Source organism: Aethalodelphis obliquidens, unplaced genomic scaffold (genome assembly GCF_003676395.1).
Source record: "Aethalodelphis obliquidens isolate GAN/ISIS:26980383/991018 unplaced genomic scaffold, ASM367639v1 scaffold2, whole genome shotgun sequence".
NCBI lineage: Eukaryota > Metazoa > Chordata > Mammalia > Artiodactyla > Delphinidae > Aethalodelphis > Aethalodelphis obliquidens.
Genome location: NW_020837946.1, coordinates 42922459 through 42943732, shown reverse-complemented (window position 1 = coordinate 42943732; position 21274 = coordinate 42922459). Strand labels below are relative to the sequence as shown.

At 39.9% G+C, this 21274-nt stretch overlaps 1 protein-coding gene across 2 annotated transcripts in view; it reads right to left on the bottom strand.

Annotated features, from left to right (window-relative positions):
* The window catches only part of STAT4 (signal transducer and activator of transcription 4), a 92389-nt gene extending 71547 nt beyond the window's left edge, over positions 1-20842 (bottom strand). For both annotated transcript variants that reach the window (XM_027125495.1, XM_027125492.1), the window contains exons 1-3: positions 20747-20842; positions 10840-10968; positions 9383-9527 (exon numbers count right to left, since the gene is read on the bottom strand). In XM_027125495.1, coding sequence (XP_026981296.1) covers positions 9383-9527; positions 10840-10967 — 273 coding nt within the window. In that variant the 5' untranslated portion in view covers position 10968; positions 20747-20842. The remainder of the gene's footprint in view (positions 1-9382; positions 9528-10839; positions 10969-20746) is intronic.
* Between the last annotated feature and the right edge of the window lie 432 nt (positions 20843-21274).

The window sequence follows — 21274 nt, the reverse complement described above, 5'->3', positions numbered from 1 at the left end:
TTTGCACCACTCAGTGTTGATGATGGAATGAACTTTTACACGCTGCTGGTGGTAATGTGAATTGGTGCATGACTAAAGGACAATTTGGCAATTCTTATCAAGAGCCTTGACATTTTTCATACCCTTTGACATAGTAATTCCGCTTTTAGAAATTCATCCTAAGGCTGTGGTCTCCACCTTGGCAATTTATCAGAATCCCTTGTGAAGCTTTTATGAACTACACATTTCTGGGCCCCACTCCCTGGAGATTCTGATTCTGTAGATTTGGGGCAAGGTCTGGGAACATGGGTTTTGAAAATACTGTTGTCATTTGGGCTTTTTTTTTTTTAATTTCAGGTAATAAAAAAGTTAAAATTGCTGAAAGTTAAAAAAGTTTTTAAAAAGTTAAAAAAAAGTTTAAAAAGTTAAAAAAGTTAAAATCCTTCCCCATCCTCCACTTCCTCCCCTCACTCCCTGTGGGTAATCACAGAGAACATGTTGTTCTGCATTTTTTCACTCTATAACATATATTATAGTTATTATTCTATTTCAGTATATTCAAATCTAATATTTTAATAGCTGTTTATGGATGTAAATAATTCAATTTATTTAACCATTGAGATCATTTAAAGATGGACATCTGAGATCATTTTCACATTTTGTTATCATAAATAACAAAACAAAAAACATCATTGTATGGATATCCTTCTTTTTACCTGTGTGAGAATTTCTGTAGGATAAATATCCAGAAATGGAATTCATGAGTTGCACTAAACTTTGATATTGACAAACTGCTTTCCAAAATGGTTTTACTAAATGTGGCAGACATACCTACCTGTCCCCTCAAATTCCTGCTTCCTCTGTGATAGGATGCAGTAAGTCCTTTGAGGTGGAAAGCGGCAGCCCATTCAGAGATTACACTGCCTAGCATTCCTTGCATGGTGTGGAAGGCTTGTAACTAGTTCTTGCTAATGGGATGCATACACAGTGTGTCATTACTAGGCCAAGGAATCTTAGATGTGGCTGTGACTTCATGCTCTTTCTCTAGCTCCTGTCTATCTCCAAAGACATCCCTTTGCAATAGCCAAGCCACACTGTGGAAGAAACTTGGATCCCTGAATTGCAATGAAAAGGAAAGCCACCCACTTTATCTACAGAGTAACCAATATTAAACTGTTATGTGCATGATAAATAAAATCCTATTGTCTGATAGTTTATTTAGTACAGTAATTAGTGTTATTCTCATTAATATCAGTTTACACTCATGTCAATAGTGGGTATATTAAAAACAACTCTATAAGCGATTTTGATGCATAAAGTTAAAACCCACCATTCTAACAGAATAATCATAAATATTAATGAAATTTTGACAATAGGTATGTGTTCTTCACTGGTTTATATTGGTAAAAAACAGGAACAAGTAATAAATGTCCAATTAATAGGTGAATACAAATGATGCTGAAAAAGAATATTTAATGGCATGGAATGCCATTCTATGGTTGGTTGGTGGCCTCTCCCGGCAGGGCTCGTGCCCCGGTCCGGAAAGATCCCACATGCCGCGGAGCAGCTGGGCCCGTGAGCCATGGCCGCTGAGCCTGCGCTCCGCAATGGGAGAGGCCACAACAGTGAGAGGCCTGCGTACCGCAAAAAAAAAAAAAAAAAAAGAAAGAAAAAAAAAATCCATGTGATGAAACCAATATTCGATCAACAAATGTCTGTGAAGTAGGTACTTAGTATACCTACTAAGCAAATTATATGAGCCCTACTTTAAGAAATCCGAACTATCATTTGGAATTTAAAAACATGTGCACTATAGACAAAGTAATTGTTTCACAAAGAAGGAAAGGACAAATTGTTATAGACAAGTAATAAACTGTGAGAAAAAACTTAATAAGGAGGGAGCGCAATCTAGGTTTGGTTAAGATGAAGGCTTGGGTGAATATGCACAAAATGATCCATGAAGAAAGTTTCAGGTGGGTGGGATCTTGAGTTGATCACTCTGGACTTCTAGTTTAGTGCGATGTGCACAGGACAAGGATTGTGATGCACACCATCTACCTTCTGTTGGCTGTCCCAGATTATACAGCAAACAAAATCTTGACAGCTAACTCACATTTCATCTTAGATGGCATGACATGCAGGTCTCTTAGCCTTTGAAATATGAGCACTGTGATATTGGCATCAGGTAATTTTCTCAGAGGAAAACAGATTTTGGGGGTGTGTGCTGAGGACTTGGGGAAATAACTGTGGCCTGAAAATGACACACTGGCTGCCACCCATGTGCAGAAAATGACCTGAAAGATTGAACCCTCCATTCAGCTCTTTCAGAGTTAACACCGAGTGGCCACACCAGGCTCTGTTCAGGTTGGAGGTTGAGGTGGCGTCTCTTGAAATGTGGTGCAGAGAGGAAGGAAGAGGAGTGAACTGAGAAAGCAGCATGAATTAGAGGATACAATCTGGCAGACTCAGAGCTGCTCAGCAGTTAAAGCAACTTTTTTCTCCCCCATATCGCAAAATAGTGTCTCCTATTCTTCACTTTGTCATGTAAAAAATCTCATATCATGGGCCTCCCTGGTGGCGCAGTGGTTGAGAGTCCGCCTGCCGATGCAGAGGACACGGGTCTGTGCCCTGGTCCGGGAAGATCCCACATGCCGCGGAGCGGCTAGGCCCGTGAGCCATGGCCACTGAGCCTGCGCGTCCGGAGCCTGTGCTCCACAACGGGAGAGGCCACAACAGTGAGAGGCCCGCATACCACACACACAAAAAAATCTCATATCACCTGATACTCAGAACCAACAATAGGATTTTTACAGACAGGACAGGAAGGAAACACTGTTTGCCCAACTTCTGAGGAGCTTTCAACTCCAACATGTATTTTTGTTCAGGCAAATCCAAACAACTCTGAGAAAGAGGCCGTGGGGGTACAGAGAATAGAACATGCTAGGTGTGGGTTGCCCTTGCCCACTCCCCCCTCACACACAGAGTCTAAAACTCTCACTAACAGACTCATTACCCTGGTGGGTGAAAAATGCTCTGTAGGTGGTGGGGTTACTAACCACAGACTTAACACCAAAACCCTGAACTCAGCCTTCTAATAGATGGAGTTTTTTTCTACTTTCAGACAACTTTGCTGTTGCCTGTTTCCCCTTACTTCCCTAACAGTAATTTGTGAGGGATAGCCATAGAAGTTCCCATCAGTTAAAAACAAAAATGCAGGAGGTGTGAATTTTTTAGACTGTAAGCTTCATGATTTCCTCCAATTGTATTCCTAGTGCTTAATATGTGACTGATAACATAAGAACTTATTAAATATTTGTTGACTAGATAATAAGATTGGTTATGTGATATTTATAAAAGACTCAGTATAAAGTGACAGACAAGGTATGAAAATGAAGAGATGGACTTATGTGCCTATTAGCAAATGGTAACAAAAAGAAAGCCACACAGTAAAATGCAAACTTAATAAATGGGTCAAAAAGGATATTTTACATTGATTTTTTTAAAGTTGCATTCACCAATATTATCTTGTACTTATGCTCCTCACAACATAGTAACAAATACACAAAGCAAAAACTTCTAGAAGCTTAGGAGAGTTGATAAACCCACAGTGATAGAAAAAGATTGACTTCAGTATGTTGCTTTAAAAAAATCAATGGAATTTTCTAACAGATCTCCCTGATTGTTCCTTGACTAACTACAATTCATTTGTCAGAGTAAGCTTAAAAAACAGAAATCAGTTCATGTCACACCTCTGCTCAAACCTCTCAATGGTTTCCCATCACACTCAGTATAAGACTCAGATTCCTGACCAAGGCCCACAAGCTTCTATACAAGACAGCCCAGCTAACCTCTTTGATCTCATCACTTTGTTATTTCATGTTTTAGATACATCCTTGAAAAAACTACAGTTTGTCTTAGAATTGCTAAGTTTTGTCCACATAATGGATATTATTTTCTGATATCTTATTGGGTGCTTTCAATCTTTCATGCACTCTATTTTCACTTTTTGTAATGATACTTTTGAAATTTTAGTATGTGCGCTTAACATCTGTGTCTGATTCCCTTTCGTAGCTCCTTCTGTGAGCATACCTTTGTAGTGAACTTTTAATTTTGTATAATAATTGAGCTGGGTATAGAAGTCTAAGTTGATGGGTATTATATTCCAGCTCGGTGAAGAGTTTATTCCACTCGTCTCTCACTTAATACTGTTTTAAATTTGGCTTTCAGTTTATCTCTCATTTTTACGTAGGTAATAGATTTGGATTCCCTTGCTACTTTTTGGACCTTTTCTTCCTCTCTGGTGTCCTGCAGTTTCTTTTTATTTATGATGCTTGGGGCCTGTATTTCTAGAATCTAAGAATATATGACAGCCACAAGGTCAGCTCCTACTCACAGTTCTGTTTTACAGTTTAAAACTTTTTTTGGTTCTATAACTTAAAATTTAGATGAGTGGTTACTGCAGGTGGGAAGAGAGCAGAGTGGAGATGGGGGTGGGGGCACAGGAGGCTACAAAGACACTGATAGCAACTGAGTATAAAATGTCAATAGCAGCTTGCCCTACTATCTGCATATATATATGTGTATATATATATATATATACACACACATATATTTATATATGTATGTTAGGAATGATGTTCATGAAATATTAATATGGTTATATCTGGGGAGTAGATTTTGGATTATTTCATATTTTCTTTGCATATTTTTGTATTGCTTCATATATATATATACACATATATTTATATATGTATGTTAGGAATGATGTTCATGAAATATTAATATGGTTATATCTGGGGAGTAGATTTTGGATTATTTCATATTTTCTTTGCATATTTTTGTATTGCTTCAATTTTTAAAGTTATGAATATGCACCATTTTAATTTTTTTAGTCATTCTGAGGGACAAAGAGAGAGAAGGGTTGTTAGAGGCTGAATATTTGTGTCTCCCCAATTCATATGTTGAAACCCTAACCCCTGATGTGATGGTATTAGGAGGTGGAGCCTCTTATAAGTGATTAGGTCATAAGGGCAGAGCCCTCTTGAATGGGATTAGTGTTCTTTTAAAAGAGAACCTAGAGAGCTTCCCTGTGAGGTTACAGGGAAAAGACAGCCATCCATGAACCAGAAAGCTGAATCAGACATTGAATGTGCCAGCACTTTGACCTTGGGCTTCCTATCCAGACCTGTGAAAAATAAATGTCTTTTATTTAAAATCCACCCAATCAATTGTACTTTTGTTATAGCATCCAGAACAGACTAAGACACAGACAGGAAGACGAATAAGGAAAATAGATTCTCACTAGAAAGTCCAAGAACAAAGATCCAGCAATCAAACTCCAAGGTATTTACCCAAATATATTGAAAACTCGTATGCACACAAAAACCTACACATAAGTGTTAATATCAGCTTTGTTTATCAATCCCCAACACGGATAAACAAACTGTACTACTGCCATAAAAAGGAATATCATTCAGCGCTAAAAAGAGCTATCACGCTACAAAAAGACACGGAGGAAACTTAAAAGCATATTACTAAGTGAGGAAAGCCAATCTGAAAAGTTTACATACTGTAGGATTTCAACTATATGACATTCTGGAAAAGCTAAAACTATAGAGTAAAAAGATTAGTGGTTGCCAGGAGTTAGGGAGTGGGGGAGGGATGGACAAATGAATTGGTGGAGTAGAGGACATTTTTAGGGCAGTGAAACTGAAACGGTGAATACATGACATAACGCATTGTCAAAACCTATAGACTTGTACAACACAAAGAGTAAACCCTAATGCAATCTTGGACTTTAAGTTAATAATAATGTACCACGATACGTTCATCAGCTGAAACAAATGTACAAAACCAATGCCAGATAATAATATGGGAAACTGGGGAGAGGCAGGTGGAGAGGGAGAATATGGGAGCTTTCTGTACTTTCTGCTCAATTTTTCTGTGAACCTAAAGCTGCTCTAAAAAAATAAAGTCTATTATTTTTTTTTAAAAAGTCCTAAGAACAGGGTGAAGCATTCTTGAAATATCTGGGACAGATATTTATTGTTAGCAAACCCTAATACAGTCCTTACCACATGCTTTACAATTTTTTTTAATGCTCCTAACATCCCTGTGGAGTAGGTACCATTGTGATTCCACTCACACTGCTGAGGAAACTGAGGCGAGAGAGTGTAAACATCTTGCCCTGAGCCACACAGCAAGGAAGTCACAGAGTCAGGATTCAACCCAACATAGTCCTTGCTCCTGGCCTTCACCTGAGGCTACCTCCCCTTAGAGGGACTAAGGCGACCTGGACATTAGTGTTCACTGCTTCCACCACGGAGATTGCCTTGACTCTTGGTTCAATGGTTTTGTTTGTCTTTTATAACAAGCCATTCCAAATTCTTATCAGAAGTAGGTGGGATATAAATAGTAAATTAAAATATTGAAACTGGAGATCCCAGTTGCTCTGTCAAGAGCTAAAATAAATTTACCTTATACCTGCTTAGCTCCCCTGATACAATACTGTTTGCTCTTTTATGCTATAATAGTTATGATGGGTTGTATTTAAAATGCCAGAGGATGAAAATGTTCAAACCAGGTAAGAACAGTGTCACTATTCTTTCAGCAGGAGGTGTTTTTTTTTTCTTTTGAGGGGAGGGGGATCTTGTTTTATCAAAAAGACTTGTCTTAACATAATCGGCAATGTTCTGAATCAATATAAATACCCAATAAGTATAGTTTATAACTCAAAGGAAAGAACAAATGTTTTTGTCCATTTAAAATATCCTAACCAGGGAATTCCCTGGCGGTCCAGTGGTTAGGACTCTGAGCTTCCACTGCAGGGGGCACGGGTTCAATTCCTGGTCGGGGAACTAAGATCCCACAAGCCTCACAGCACGGCCAAAAATAAATAAATAAAAATAAATACAAAATATCCTAACCAATCAAACTGTTTTGGGAGTCTCTAGTTCGTAGTAGAACCATGCTGGGTACTGGAGGGAAGAGGAAGGTCACAAAAGGAACTCAGACTTTTAACTTCAAAGAGCTTGTGACCTGCTTAGACACATCTAGCACAGATGAGATACTGCTTGTCTTGCAGCCCATGCTCCGTGAGGAATGAGAATAAGGGGTAAAGCACCGGTGAAGGCTCCCTTACTGCTCTGGGACCTCCACAGCTCCTCTAGGGATGAATGGGAGCTGGACTGGAGGAAGAGAGATGGCAGAGCATTCCTGGCCATGAGACTGTCATGGACAAAGGCCCAGAGTCATTCAAGAGTGAGCTGGTTGTGCTCAGGAACAAGGAGTAGATCTATTTTTCTGGGGCAGGAATGTTGAGGAGCTTGGGGCAGTTTATTGGAAAAGGTCGACAGAGACAAGATGCTGGAAGGCCCATGACCTAAGCAGAGACATTTGTGCTTGAGCTGAAATGTGACTGGGAATTACCGTTGGGTTCTTAGGCTCCCTCACAACCTTATCTCCACTCAGAAAAATGATGGGCTGGACACTTACCCTTGATTTACAGAGAAGATCCTGCTACTTTCCCTATCAACAAAAATGTCTGTTTTTTGAAAGCCTATTTTTTTTTTTGCCAAAATAAAAGCTTCAGTCTTTCTTACAATCCCAAAAGGTAGATAATAATCATCCTCATTTACATGAAAAGATATAGGAATTTAGAAAAATTAAGTGACTTGCCCAAGGCCACATTTTGAGAATCAGAATTTCCAAAGACCACGCATCACCTATTTTACCCACCCATGTCCCTCTAGCAAAGACCAAGGGTCAGCAACCTTTCCTATAAATGGCCAGATAAATATGCTTAATACAGACATACACGCGCATGCGCGCACGCACACACACACACACACACACACACACACACACACAATACACATATACACATTTTTATTTTAGGCTTTGGAGCCATACAGTCTCTGTCACAACTACTCAACGGTGCCACTGCAGTGCAAAAGCAGCCGGAGTCAATACGTAACTGACTAACCAAGCTGCATTCCACTAAAATACAGAAATTTGAATTTCCTATAATTTTCATGCCACTTATTTATTTTACTTTTATTCTTTTTCAACCACTTAATGTAAAAGCCATTCTCAGTCATGGACCGTACAAGAACAGGCAGCGACCACATTTGACTTGCGGGTAGCAGTATGCCAAACCCCTGTTTTAGGTTTACTGATTAGAGCACTAACTAACGAAGCCAAGGTTAAATGTCTTACCTCTGGAACAGATAGTTTGCTTTACACTGTGAAAAATCCCGTTTTGTTGGCAACAAGTTCATTTCCTACCCCCAGCCAAGTGTCTTGCAAATTTGTAGGGGATTATAAGGGCAAATGTAACAGTAAAACAGCAATGAAAAAAATCCAATCCAAACAACAATAAAACAATAACAACAATTAAAAACAACAATCCAAACAACAATAAAAAATTAATACCTATGTCCCTCTCACAAGTGTTAGTAACATCAAGCACATTTCTATTATAGTCTAGGAAAATTTTTGTAAAAATGCATTAATTGTAAGTTTGAGATTCTAAAGAAGCCTCACTGAGAAACGACATATGTATATTTCATGTTCTCTAATACGTTGTATAGGCACTCAGTAAATATTAGAGCTGTCCACGTTCAGAGTTTGTTTCATAAGCATCTCTGGGTTTAGGTCATTATTAGTCTGCCCTTAATTCTTTAGATCTCTGTTTCACTTACTTCATTCATTCATCCCTTTAATCAATGAATATTACACACCTACTATATATCCAGCTGTGTGGTGGGCACTGGGAATTCAAAGCTGAATATAACGTCCTTGCCTCAAGTAACCCACAATTTGAGGGAGAAGAAAAACTTAGAAATAACACTAATGTAGAATATACTAAATGCTGTGGTACAGATGTGTTGGAGGTGTTATGGGAACACAGAGAGATGGGCTTTGCCTGGGTGAACTTTTGGAATAGGAAGCTACAGGGCACCACAGAATGCTTTTGAAGGAGGTGAAGTTTGAGCCAAATCTGGAAGGACACATACAACCATAATGCCTCCACCTATGAATGAGAACAATACCAAGTCTAAATTGTTACATAAGAGACAAAGGCAAGGGAGGATGGAGAGATAGCCATGAACCTAGCATCTTTCAAATACCTGATCCACATTCTCAATTTGATCATACCTAGTAAGCAGTCACATGTAAATCACATACCCTCCCAGTTGTAGTGTATTTTAGATTCAAAAGTTGGTGCAAAACAAACATTGGGTAATGAAATAAAATTGAGCACAAAATTTAAAATAGTAAGAGAATTCAGCTTTTTCCCTCTTAAATCTGGTTTGGAACTAAGATGAGGCTACATTTTTGTTTTTGCTAAATTTAGGACTTGTAAATCCAAATATTTTTAAAAAGTAGAATGAATTCTCACCTGAAGGACTTTCCTAATTCTTTTTAGGTTGTGTATTAAAAGCAGATTTTTCTCTTTGGAAACGCGACCTAACTGTTCATCCAGTTGTATTAACAAGTTTTGAAGAAGAATTGTTGCCATGGATTCATTGTTAGATGCTGCCTCCCTAAAAAACAAAAGTGCTATTACACAGCAGGAAACAACTTAGTAAAATGTCTACTTTTTTTTTTTAACCATAATCATTTTAAAGTGATAAATATACCCCGCAGTGATAAGCATTTACTGGTTTTTAAAAATTAAATTGTACACATGAAAGTACATTCAACATCACTAATCGTTAGGGAAATGCAAATCAAACCATAAGATACCACTTCACACCTATTAGGATGGCTATTATTGAAAACACAAAATAAGTTTTGGTGAGGATGTAAAACTGGAACCCTTATATATTGCTGGTGGCAATGGAAAATGGTACAGCCACTGTATAAGACAGTATGGAGATTCCTCAAATTAAAAACAAAAAATTATATACAATTTCACGTCTGGGTAGATACTTAAAAGAATTGAAAGCAGGGACTTGAGTAGATACTTGACATCAACATTTATATCAGCTTTATTCACAATAGCTGAAAGGTGGAAACAACTCAGATGTCCACTGAAGGATGGATGAATAAATAAAATGTAGTAGATACATACAATAGAATATTATTCAGCCTTAAAAAGGAAGGAAATTCTGATACATGCTGCTCATATGAATGAACCTTGAAAGAATGTGCTAAGTAAAATGTCAGTCACAAAATAACGAATATTGTGTGATTACACTTGCATGAAGTACCTGGACTAGTTGAATTCAGAGACAGAAAACAGAATAATGGTTGCCAGGGGCCAGGGTGGAGAGAATGAGGAATTATTATTTAATAAGTACACAGTTTCAGTTTGGGAAGATGAAAAAGTTCTGGAGATGCATGCACAACGGTGTGAATATACTTAATGCCACTAAACTGTATACCTAACAAATGGTTAAAATGGTAAATTTTATGTTATGTATATTTTATCAAAAGAAAAATTTTAAGACAACTATTTAAAGCAAAATATGTTTTTAATTGTACAAGGTGAATAGAGCTTTAAAAAACGTTTGTAAAACATGTTAAGAAAAATATTTATATTGAGTCTATGATAGAGAATTGATATAAACAAGAGATTTACTTCTTGTCTTTTTAATACTTAGAAATCGTTGGAGTTTAGCTTATTAAAAAACAAAGCACTAGAGCCATTTTTTCACCTACAGTGGATGAAACCAGAAAGGACAATGATTCTCCTCCGTTAAGGAAGCTTTCCAAATCCTCAAGGAAAGTTCTTTACCTGATAAGAATGTATCAACTGAATCAAAAGTGGACCATAGAATAAATCCACGTGGATAGAGCATAAAGCATTTGTGCATCAACCTCTAGGGAAAATACAATAATGTTTGATCCTACCAGTCTTGATTTTCAATCCACTGGGCCAACAGATGCCGAATTTCCATAGGAAAGTTGTCATCATAGAATTGATCAACTTGCTCCAAAAATTTTATTTCTAACTGTTGGACTTGATTCCACTGAGTCATACTACAAAGAAGAGGGAAAATTAGAGTTTAAAAATAATGTTAATTAATAACTATGGTACATGTTTTCTTTTTTTCTTGGATTTCGGACAAAGACAATGTTGTCCATCAAGTAACCGGAGAAAAAAATTTCTCTTATAGAGTTTTAGGCAGAAACTTGCTGAGGTAGAATCCAGGGCCTAAGCATTTTAAAGCCTAGTTATTCAGAAGCCAGGTAGGGGCTAAATCCACTTCAGTTTTAGTCAGAAACTGGGTGAGGCAGAATCCAGGGCCTAAGCATTTTAAAGCCTAGTTATTCAAGAGAGGGGCTTCCGGGAATATGGCGGAAGAGTAAGACGCTGAGATCACCTTCCTCCCCACAGATACACCAGAAATACATCTACACGTGGAACAACTCCTACAGAACACCTACTGAACACTGGCAGAAGACCTCAGACCTCCCAAAAGGCAAGAAACCCCCCACGTACCTGGGTAGGGCAAAAGAAAAAAGAAAAAAGAGACAAAAGAATAGGGACGGGACCTGCACCAGTGGGAGGGAGCTGTGAAGGAGGAAATGTTTCCACACACTAGGAAGCCCCTTCATGGGCGGAGACTGCGGGTGGCAGAGGGGGAAAGCTTCGGAGCCGCGGAGGAGAGCACAGGGATGCGGGAATATCAGGGCCGACCGGCACTCACCAGCCTGAGAGGCTTGTCTGCTCACCCGCCGGGGTGGGCGGGGCTGGGAGCTGAGGCTCGGGCTTCGGTCGGAGCACAGGGAGAGGATTGGGGTTGGCGGCGTGAATACAGCCTGCAGGGGGTTAGTGCGCCACGGCTGGCCGGGAGGGAGTCCGGGGAAAAGTCTGCACCTGCCGAAGAGGCAAGAGACTTTTTCTTGCCTCTGTTTCCTGGTGCGCGACGAGAGGGGATTAAGAGCGCTGCTTAAAGGAGCTCCAGAGACAAGCGCGAGCCGCGGCTAAAAGCGCGGACCCCAGAGACTGGCGGGAGACGCTAAGGCTGCTACTGCCGCCACCAAGAAGCCTGTGTGCGAGCACAGGTCACTCTCCACACCCCCCTTCCGGGGAGCCTGTGCAGCCCGCCACTGCCGGGGTCCCGGGATCCAGGGACTCCTCCGGGAGAACGCACGGCGCGCCTCAGGCTGGTGCAACGTCACGCCGGCCTCTGCCGCCGCAGGCTCACCCCGCACTCCGTGCCCCTCCCACCCCCCGGCCTGAGAGAGCCAGAGCCCCCGAATCAGCGGCTCCTTTAACCCCGTCCTGTCTGAGCGAAGAACAGACGCCCTCCAGCGACCTACACGCAGAGGCGGGGCCAAATCCACAGCTGAGCCCCTGGGAGCTGTGAGAACAAAGAAGAGAAAGGGAAATCTCTCCAGCAGCCTCAGGAGCAGTGGATTAAAGCTCCACAATCAACTTGATGTCTGTGGAATATATGAATAGACAACGAATCATCCCAAATTGAGGAGGTGGGCTTTGAGAGCAAGATCTATGATTTTTTTCCCCTTTTCCTCTTTTTGTGAGTGTGTATGTGTATGCATCTGTGTGAGATTTTGTCTGTATAGCTTTGCTTCCACCATTTGTCCTAGGGTGCTATCCGTCCATTTTTTTTCTTAATAGTTATTTTTTTATTTTAATAACTTTATTTTATCTTACTTTATTTTATTTTACCTTATCTTCTTTCTTTCTTTCTTTTTTTCCTTCCTTCCCTCCTTCCTTCCTTTGTTCCTCCCACCCTCCCTTCTTTCTTTCTTTCTTTCTACTTCTACTAATTCTTTCTTTCTACTTTTTCTCCCTTTTATTCTGAGCCGTGTGGATAAGCGGCTCTTGGTGCTGCAGTCAGGAGTCAGTGCTGTGCCTCTGAGGTGGGAGAGCCAACTTCAGGACACTGGTCCACAAGAGACCTCCCAGCTCCACGTAATATCAAACGGTGAAAATCCCCCAGAGATCTCCATCTCAACACCAGCACCCAGCTTCACTCAAGGACCAGCAAGCTACAGTGCTGGACATCCTATGCCAAACAACTAGCAAGACAGGAACACAACCCCACCCATTAGCAGAGAGGCTGCCTAAAATCATAATAAGTCCACAGACACGCCAAAACACACCACCAGGCGTGGACCTGCCCACCAGAAAGATAAGATTCAGCCTCATCCACCAGAACACAGGCACTAGTCCCCTCCACCAGGAAGCCTACCCAACCCACTGAACCAACCTTAGCCACTGGGGACAGACACCAAAAACAACGGGAACTACGAACCTGCAGCCTGCAAAAAGGATACCCCAAACACAGTAAGATAAGCAAAATGAGAAGACAGAAAAACATACAGCAGATGAAGGAGCAAGATAAAAACACACCAGACCTAACAAGTGAAGAGGAAATAGGCAGTCTACCTGAAAAAGAATTCAGAATAATGATAGTAAAGATGATCCAAAATCTTGGAAATAGAATGGACAAAATGCAAGAAACATTTAACAAGGACCTAGAAGAACTAAAGATGAAACAAACAACGATGAACAACACAATAAATGAAATGAAAAATACTCTAGATGGGATCAATAGCAGAGTAACTGAGGCAGAAGAACGGATAAGTGACCTGGAAGATAAAATAGTGGAAATAACTACTGCAGAACAGAATAAAGAAAAAAGAATGAAAAGAACTGAGAACAGTCTCAGAGACTTCTGGGACAACATTAAACGCACCAACATTCGAATTATAGGGGTTCCAGAGGAAGAAGAGAAAAAGAAAGGGACTGTGAAACTATTTGAAGAGATTATAGTTGAAAACTTCCCTAATATGGGAAAGGAAATAGTTATTCAAGTCCAGGAAGCACAGAGAGTCCCATACACGATAAATCCAAGGAGAAATACGCCAAGACACATATTACTCAAACTGTCAAAAATTAAATACAAAGAAAGCATATTAAAAGCAGCAAGGGAACAACAACAAATAACACACAAGGGAATCCCCATAAGGTTAACAGCTGATCTTTCAGCAGAAACTCTGCAAGCCAGAAGGGACTGGCAGGACATATTTAAAGTGATGAAGGAGAAAAACCTGCAACCAAGATTACTCTATCCAGCAAGGATCTCATTCAGATTTGATGGAGAAATTAAAACCTTTACGGACAAGCAAAAGCTGAGAGAGTTCAGCACCACCAAACCAGCTTTACAACAACTGCTAAATGGACTTCTCTAGGCAAGAAACACAAGATAAGGAAAAGATCTACAATAACAAACCCAAAACAATTAAGAAAATGGGAATAGGAACATACATATCGATAATTACCTTAAATGTAAATGGACTAAATGTTCCCACCAAAAGACACAGATTGGCTGAATGGATACAAAAACAAGACCCATATATTTGCTGTCTAAAAGAGACCCACTTCAGACCTAGAGACACATACAGACTGAAAGTAAGGGGATGGAAAAAGATATTTCATGCAAATGGAAACCAAAAGAAAGCTGGAGTAGCAATTCTCATATCAGACAAAATAGACTTTAAAATAAAGAATGTTATAAGAGACAAGGAAGGACACTACATAATGATCAAGGGATCGATCCAAGAAGAAGATATAACAATTGTAAATATTTATGCACCCAACATAGGAGCCCCTCAATACATAAGGCAAATACTAACAGCCATAAAAGGGGAAATCGACAGTAACACATTCATAGTAGGGGACTTTAACACCCCACTTTCACCAATGGACAGATCATCCAAAATGAAAATAAATAAGGAAACACAAGCTTTAAATGATACATTAAACAAGATGGACTTAATTGATATTTATAGGACATTCCATCCAAAAACAACAGAATACACGTTTTTCTCAAGTGCTCATGGAACATTCTCCAGGATAGATCATATCTTGGGTCACAAGTCAAGCCTTGGTAAATTTAAGAAAATTGAAATTGTTTCAAGTATCTTTTCCGACCACAACGCTATGAGACTAGATATCAATTACAGGAAAAGATCTGTAAAAAATACAAATACATGGAGGCTAAACAATACACTATTTAATAACAAAGTGATCACTGAAGAAATCAAAGAGGAAATCAAAAATACCTAGAAACAAATGACAACGGAGACACGATGACCCAAAATCTATGGGATGCAGTAAAAGCAGTTCTAAGAGTGAAATTTATAGCAATATAATCCTACCTTAAGAAACAGGAAACATCTCGAATAAACAACCTAACCTTGCACCTAAAGCAATTAGAAAGAACAAAAAACCCCCGAAGTTAGCAGAAGGAAAGAAATCATAAAAATCAGATCAGAAATAAATGATAAAGAAATGAAGGAAACAATAGCAAAGATCAATAAAACTAAAAGCTGGTTCTTTGAGGAGATAAATAAAATTGATAAACCATTAGCCAGACTCATCAAGAAAAAAAGGGAGAAGACTCAAATCAATAGAATGAGAAATGAAAAAGGAGAAGTAACAACTGACACTGCAGAAATACAGATCATGAGAGATTACTACAAGCAATTCTATGCCAATAAAATGGACAACCTGGAAGAAATGGACAAATTCTTAGAAATGCACAACCTGCCAAGACTGAATCAGGAAGAAATAGAAAATATGAACAGACCAATCACAAGCACTGAAATTGAAACTGTGATTAAAAATCTTCCAACAAACAAAAGCCCAGGACCAGATGGCTTCACAGGCGAATTCTACCAAACATTTAGAGAAGAGCTAACACCTATCCTTCTCAAACTCTTCCAAAATATAGCAGAGGGAGGAACACTCCCAAACTCATTCTACGAGGCCACCATCACCTTGATACCAAAACCAGACAAGGATGTCACAAAGAAAGAAAACTACAGGCCAATATCACTGGTGAACATAGATGCAAAAATCCTCAACAAAATACTAGCAAACAGAATCCAACAGCACATTAAAAGGATCATACACCATGATCAAGTGGGGTTTATTCCAGGAATGCAAGGATTCTTCAATATACGCAAAACAATCAATGTGATAAACCATATTAACAAATTGAAAGAGAAAAACCATATGATCATCTCAATACATGCAGAGAAAGCTTTCGACAAAATTCAACACCAATTTATGATGAAAACCCTCCAGAAAGTAGGCATAGAGGGAACTTTCCTCAACATAATAAAGGCAATATATGACAAGCCCACAGCAAACATCATCCTCAATGGTGAAAAACTGAAAGCATTTCCACTATGATCAGGAACAAGACAGGTTGCCCACTCTCACCACTCTTATTCAACATAGTTTTGGAAGTTTTAGCCACAGCAATCAGAGAAGAAAAGGAAATAAAGGGAATCCAAATCAGAAAAGAAGAAGTAAAGCTGTCACTGTTTGCAGATGACATGATACTATACATAGAGAATCCTAAAGATGCTACCAGAAAACTACTAGAGCTAATCAATGAATTTGGTAAAGTAGCAGGATACAAAATTAATGCATAGAAATCTCTGGCATTCCTATACACTAATGATGAAAAATCTGAAAGTGAAATCAAGAAAAAACTCCCATTTACCATTGCAATAAAAAAAATAAAATATCTAGGAATAAACCTACCTAAGGAGACAAAAGACCTGTATGCAGAAAATTATAAGACACTGATGAAAGAAATTAAAGACGATACAAATAGATGGAGAGATATACCATGTTCTTGGATTGGAAGAATCAACATTGTGAAAATGACTCTACTACCCAAAGCAATCTACAGATTCAATGCAATCCCTATCAAACTACCACTGGTATTTTTCACAGAACTAGAACAAAAAATTTCACAATTTGTATGGAAACACAAAAGACCCCGAATAGCCAAAGCAATCTTGAGAACGAAAAATGGAGCTGGAGGAATCAGGCTCCCTGACTTCAGACTATACTACAAAGCTACAGTAATCAAGACAGTATGGTACTGGCACAAAAACAGAAAGATAGATCAATGGAACAGGATAGAAAGCCCAGAGATAAATCCACGTACATATGGTCACCTTATCTTTGATAAAGGAGGCAGGAATGTACAGTGGAGAAAGGACAGCACCTCTTCAATAAGTGGTGCTGGGAAAACTGGACAGGTACATGTAAAAATATGAGATTAGATCACTCCCTAACACCATACACAAAAATAAGCTCATAATGGATTAAAGGCCTAAATGTAAGGCCAGAAACTGTCAAACTCTTAGAGGAAAACATAGGCAGAACACTCTGACATAAATCACAGCAAGATCCTTTCTGACCCACCTCCCAGAGAAATGGAACTAAAAACAAAAATAAACAAATGGGACCTAATGAAACTTCAAAGCTTTTGCACAGCAAAGAAAACCATAAATAAGACCAAAAGACAACCCTCAGAATGGGAGAAAATATTTGCAAATGAAGCAACTGACAAAGGATTAATCTCCAAAATTTATAAGCAGCTCATGCAGCTCAATAACAAAAAAACAAACAACCCAATCCAAAAATGGGCAGAAGACCTAAATAGACATTTCTCCAAAGAAGATATACAGACTGCCAACAAACACATGAAAGAATGCTCAACTTCATTAATCATTAGAGAAATGCAAATCAAAACTACAATGAGATATCATCTCACACCAGTCAGAATGGCCATCATCAAAAAATCTAGAAACAATAAATGCTGGAGAGGGTGTGGAGAAAAGGGAACACTCTTGCACTGTTGGTGGGAATGTAAATTGATACAGTCACTGTGGAGAACAGTATGGAGGTTCCTTAAAAAACTACAAATAGAACTACCATATGACCCAGCAATCCCACTACTGGGCATATACCCTGAGAAAACCATAATTCAAAAAGAGTCGTGTACCAAAATGTTCATTGCAGCTCTATTTACAATAGCCCGGAGATGGAAACAACCTAAGTGTCCATCATCGGATGAATGGATAAAGAAGATGTGGCACATATATACAATGGAATATTACTCAGCCATAAAAAGAAACGAAATTGAGCTATTTGTAATGAGGTGGATAGACCTAGAGTCTGTCATACAGAGAGAAGTAAGTCAGAAGGAGAAAGACAAATACCGTATGCTAACACATATATATGGAATTTAAGAAAAAAAAATGTCATGAAGAACCTAGGGGTAAGACAGGAATAAAGACACAGACCTACTAGAGAATGGACTTGAGGATATGGGGAGGGGGAAGGGTAAGCTGTGACAAAGCGAGAGAGAGGCATGGACATATATACACTACCAAACGTAAAATAGAAGCTAGTGGGAGGCAGCCGCAGAGCACAGGGAGATCAGGTCGGAGCTTTGTGACCGCCTGGAGGGGTGGGATAGGGTGGGTGGGAGGGAGGGAGACGCAAGAGGGAAGAGATATGGGAACATATGTATATGTATAACTGATTCACTTTGTTATAAAGCAGAAACTAACACACCATTGTAAAGCAATTATACTCCAATAAAGGTGTAAAAAAAAATTCTCTTATAGTCACCCAATTAAAGAAAACAGAAATGCTAAAACATTTTCAATCCGAAGACAATGTAATTCTGAGCTTTTTCCTACGTCATCACTAGTGAAGGAAACAGGATTCTTTCTCGGCCCCCAAGCCACGTCCTTCTTTGTTCTAACAGAAACTCTGGTTCTGCCTTCTCTAGAAAGCTTTCACTCCCACTCAACACCCCTCACCCTACCCCACACCTGTGTACACAGATTTGGATTCTCATCAAGCTCCTTCCCTATCTCTTGCTGCCTCTACACTATTAGGCTTTGAGCAACTTGAAGGCAAATAACATACTCAAGTATATGTCCTAAGAGCCTCTTAAGGCTTTATGTGTGAGGAACACCCAATAAAAGCTTCTTTTATATAAAACTGCCTAATCCTTTTTTCTTTATTTCAGATTTGGCTGGCTTCTGGAGTCAGCCTTATGTTCCAAGTCTTCTAGTCTAATTCAGACTTATCTTTATGAAGAGTTTCATGTATACACTTTCGTGGGCTCTAAATTTTTCAGTTCAAAATACCTCTGGACAAATAAATATTTTTCTTTCTCTCTGTAATGATCCGCTATGGCTAGGCAAAGCTTTTAAAGTCTACTTTTAATTAGTCTCTGATATGCATCAGACAGTAGTTAAACCCTCAAGATACTTAAGAAGAAACCACACTTGATACATAGTTAGCAGCCTGTCATAAAACGAAAGTATGTGTTTCCCCAACATAACCCTAATCTGTCCAGTTTAGAAGCTTTAGACATATTTCTTAACTCAGGGAAATTAATATGACATCTCTCCTTGAAATTACCGTATTTTACTTTTTTCAAAGTCAAATTTTTTATTGTTTTGTCAGTAATTCTAGATTAAACTGAAAAAACTTTTATGTGATCAATCACGATAGTATTTCAACCTATCTTGTAGGTAAGTTAAGATTTACTTTTGCCTACAGAACATCATGATAATAAATTTCATATATTTCATATACATATTCCTCAGGTTTCAAATGGAACCATTTGGGGGCACCTTTTCCCTGATCTAAATGTATTAGAAAAAGATTATTGCCAATGTTTTGCTTAAAGAAAGCAACTGGAAAAAGAAATGTTTCACTTTCCTATCACTTTATACTTACACATAAAATCCTAGGTGTGTTGTAAGTGCTCAATAAGTGCTCATTAAGAGAAGAATGAGTGGCACTCCTGATGCTATGAATAGCACAGGTGGATAGTATTACCCCAGCTTTAAAATGTAAAAAATCTGAGGGACACATAGGCGAAACGACTCTTGCCCAAGATGCACAGCTCCTCAGGATCAACCTGAGGTCTCCTGACACCAGACATGGTCGTCTTTCTAGACGCTGGGTGTAACCATATTCCACCCAAAATTGGAACATTTGTTCCCATGTTACTATTGCCATTGCCCTGCTCTATCAATTTATTCTAGTTAATGACAAGAGAACAGGTGCTGAAAATAGCCTTATAATTGTAATTGCTACTATTGTTAAACCCTTGGTATGATTTGGACGAAAATCTGTTTTCTAACTAACAATTAACTGGACTGAACCCATCCTGAAGTTAGAGAGATCACTCCTAGGACCTGAGTCCATCCTCCAGAGAGCTGAACTCAAGGCTGAAAAGGGAAAAGATAGGTTCACAGTCTTAGGACATTCTTTTCTGTTGCAGCTTCTAGAAATGCCTTTAAAGGATTCTAAAAACGTCTTTCACTCTCTACGGGCTAATTCTCCCATCCCAAGAAAACTATGGAGCATTTCTTTTGAAAACTGAGTGCCTGCCTAGTCTCTTTGAATGCCTGGTCCTAGAAGATCCCTATAAACGGGCATTTTGTCCCACCGCCTGGCAGCTAATGGTGCCGCTTTAGTTGTGAGGTGAGCCGCAGCGTGCAAAGGAGGAGACCTGCCCTAAAATATCACTGCTCTCCTCAAAGCCTCAATCACTAGCTACCTCAGCTGCGGGGCTGTCTGCTGAAACCGAGGCACGCAATCTAATGTCAGACATTACAGTTGAGAGAAGTCGGCTGAGAAAGTGAAGGGAGCGCCCACTCCGCCCTTCGCCAGGACACACCTCCGCAGCAGCCACGACGGTCCCACCCACCGTTCACATTCTCGGGGGCAGAGCGCCCGAGTCTCCCCGAGAGACCCGCCACGGCGCACCTTTGAATCGTGGAGTCGATCGCTTCTCTTTAAAACTACCCATCCTCAGCTAGGTTAACGTGAAGTAACTGTCAAAACAGCAAGGGAACAGCTAAGGCTCCGCAGCGTCCTGCAGAAGCATTTCCTGGCCTGCGCTGCTCCGGAGAAGCAACGCCAAGGTGTGGTCGGCCTCCTTACCTGGCTCTCTCAGCCCGGGTCCCAGGCGGTGCTCAAGTCCAAAGTCGGAATCGCCCTTCAAGTTCCCCAGAACCCAGCCGCTGACACCATCGTCAGTAGGGGATTTGCATTTCTCCTCCCACTTGAGGCTTTCCTGTGCGTCAGCGTTAAGAGTCTGGGACTTTACTTGGGTCGTTCCCACCCACTCTCTCTTCTAGAAAAGCTGAAGACCAGAAACAGTCTGGCTGAAGCCGCTTCGCAGGGCGCCCTTTCCGCATCCCCATCAATCACTCCGGCCACTGCCTGTGGCCCGTGGGTGTCAGGAGGAGGGGCGTGGGAGGGGGGTCACACACAGTCATTTTCTTCTGGTTTCCCCGGACCATCGGAGACCCCCTGCAGACTTACTTGCCTGGAGCTACATTCCTGGCTTCCCAGCCTCCTCCTTACAGACTCCACTCATCTTGGTAAGAGCCAGCCCCTGGGATGAAAGGGGTACCTCGCCAGGATGAAAACAGCAAATCGAAGACTTCACTGTGCCCGGATTCCAGC